This window comes from Osmerus eperlanus, unplaced genomic scaffold (genome assembly GCF_963692335.1).
Source record: "Osmerus eperlanus unplaced genomic scaffold, fOsmEpe2.1 SCAFFOLD_134, whole genome shotgun sequence".
Taxonomy (NCBI): domain Eukaryota; kingdom Metazoa; phylum Chordata; class Actinopteri; order Osmeriformes; family Osmeridae; genus Osmerus; species Osmerus eperlanus.
Window position 1 is genome coordinate 4,949 of NW_026911979.1, and position 2,729 is coordinate 7,677.

The window sequence follows — 2,729 nt, forward strand, 5'->3', positions numbered from 1 at the left end:
CCTAGACCTAGCATAGTCCTGTCCTAGACCTAGCATAGTCCTGTCCTAGACCTAGCATAGTCCCCCTGTCCTAGACCTAGCATAGTCCTGTCCTAGACCTAGCATAGTCCCCCTGTCCCTAGAACAGTCCCAGCCTAACATTAGCCTGCAGCCTGTACTTGAACTGTTTAAATGCGTGTGTTTGTGTGTTGAAGGGGCTGGAGGAATCTGTAAACAGCACAGTGAAATCTAACGTGTGTGTGTGTGTGTGCGTGTGTGTGTCCTCCAGGACGGTGGTGATGCCCATAGCGCAGGAGTTCTCCCCTGACATGGTGCTGGTGTCGTCTGGGTTTGACGCTGCTGAAGGGCACCCTGCACCCCTGGGAGGGTATCTGGTCACACCCCGATGTAAGCTCATTACACACACACACATTACACATCACACACACGCACACTCTCACACACACACACACACATTACACATCACACACACGCACACTCTCACACACACACACACGCACACTCACACACACATAATCATCACACACTCACACACACGCACTCATCATCACACACTTCCTGATGTATGCCTGATCACAACACCATGGGGTTGGGTTCATGGTTCATCTCACTCACACTCCCTGTTAGATTAAACTAGTCATTCTTTCTTTCTTCTCATCCTCCACTCTTCCTCTCCTCTCCTCCTCAGTGTAGACCAGCAAACACTGGATGAGATTACAATGACTGATGTCCCTCCCTAGTCATGGAGGTAGAGGGTCCAGAGCAGGGTTCTGACCGTGTGTGTGTGTGTGGCAGGTTTTGGGTTCCTGACCCGTCAGCTGATGGGGCTGGCTGGGGGTCGGGTGGTGCTGGCCCTGGAGGGGGGTCACGACCTCACCGCCATCTGTGACGCCTCCGAGGCCTGCGTCAGCGCCCTGCTGGGGGTGGAGGTGAGGGGGCATGCCACACCCTGCTTTGGGGCGGGGCTGGGATGGGGGGCTGGGCAAGGATGGGGGGCGGGGCTGGGATGGGGGGCTGGGATGGGGGGCGGGGCTGGGATGGGGGGCGGGGCTGGGATGGGGGGCTGGGATGGGATGGGGGGCTGGGCGAGGATGGGGGGCGGGGCTAGGATGGGGGGCTGGGCGGGGCTGGGATGGGGGGCTGGGATGGGGGGCTGGGCGGGGCGGGGATGGGGGTTTTGGCGGGGCTGGTGTATTTAGGGGACATGCATTTTATTTGTTAAAATGTTGTGTGCATGTGAGCTTGTGTAGTGATCCCTTTCCTCCTCTCCCCTCCTCCTCCTCCTCTCTGCTCCTCCTCCTCCTCTCCCCTCCTCCTCCTCCTCTCTGCTCCTCCTCCTCCTCTCCCCTCCTCCTCTCCTAGGAGCCTCTGTCAGAGGAAGTGTTACTCCAGAAGCCCAGTCCTAATGGAGTCTGCTCACTCCAGAGAGTCCTACAGATCCACGGTACTCCTCTACTCCCCTCTCTCTCTCACTCTACCTCTCTCTCTCTCACTCTACCTCTCTCACTCTACCTCTCTCTCTCTCTCACTCTCTCTCTCACTATACATCTCTCTCTCCCCCCCTCTCTCTCTGTCTCACATGTGTGTGTGTGTGTGTGTGTGCAGGTCAGTACTGGCCGTGTCTGCGGGCCTACAGCAGCAGCGTGGCTCTGTCCTTCCTGGGGGCTCAGAGGACAGAGTGTGAGGAGACTGATGCTGTCAACGCCCTGGCCTCTCTGTCTGTAGGGGTCCTCACCAGCAAGAGGTACACACCCACACACACACACACACACACACACACACACACTAATAGACAGACACACACACACACGTATACACACACATACTAATAGACAGACACACACACACACGTATACACACACGTTGCTTACACGAATGCTTATACACACACACACACACATTCCTGCATCGTTCACATAGCTCCAAACATTACGTAACACAAGCAAAACACCCGAGTACACATTCTTTAAACTTTCCAGAAGCCTCCACACCCTGCAGGCTCTCTCTCTGTATCTCTGGAGCTGCAGGCTCTCTCTCTGTATCTCTGGAGCTGCAGGCTCTGGACACACACTGGAACTGTCAAGATTTACAAAACATCAATATTCTGTGAAAATATGACATTCGAAACATCTTCTGACATGCAGAAACTGGTGATGGTTAGGTTTCTAGTAATGTATCGTGTTTATAGTTCATTATCTGATCTATGACAATACAGACTGTCTTATGTCACGTAAATAATTTATAGACTATCTAAAAATAGACTGTCTTGTATACAAATCTTCTATAGACCATCTGAAAACAGACTTTTCTGAATTAAATGTTACCTGCCCGTTTACACCGCCGTCTCAAACCCTCTGTCTCCACTTGTCTCCGCCCCCAGCCTGTCTGACGAGCCAATGGAGCACGAGGAGGACACCATGTAGAATATACTGACCAATCACCGCACAGACCTCACATTCACAAAGTCCTTATCCACCAATAGCCTTGCAGCTCCTGTGCTGTCACATGACTACAGAGAGGGAGGAGCTCTGCCTTAAAAACCCTCAGTATACACACAGACACACCACATACTCACACTGTGCCTCAGAGAAGGTTCTACAGTACAACACACACACACCACATACTCACACTGTGCCTCAGAGAAGGTTCTACAGTACAACACACACACACACCACATACTCACACTGTGCCTCAGAGAAGGTTCTACAGTACAACACACACACACCACA

At 52.9% G+C, this 2,729-nt stretch overlaps 1 protein-coding gene across 1 annotated transcript; it reads left to right on the forward strand.

The window, feature by feature from the left end:
- The first annotated feature begins 267 nt into the window (after window positions 1–267).
- LOC134016869 (histone deacetylase 4-like) lies at window positions 268–2,729 on the forward strand. Its single transcript, XM_062456126.1, has 5 exons — window positions 268–387; window positions 796–929; window positions 1,363–1,444; window positions 1,606–1,744; window positions 2,381–2,729. The coding sequence occupies exons 1-5, from the start codon at window positions 279–281 to the stop codon at window positions 2,421–2,423; spliced, it is 507 nt and encodes a 168-aa protein (XP_062312110.1). The 5' UTR covers window positions 268–278; the 3' UTR covers window positions 2,424–2,729.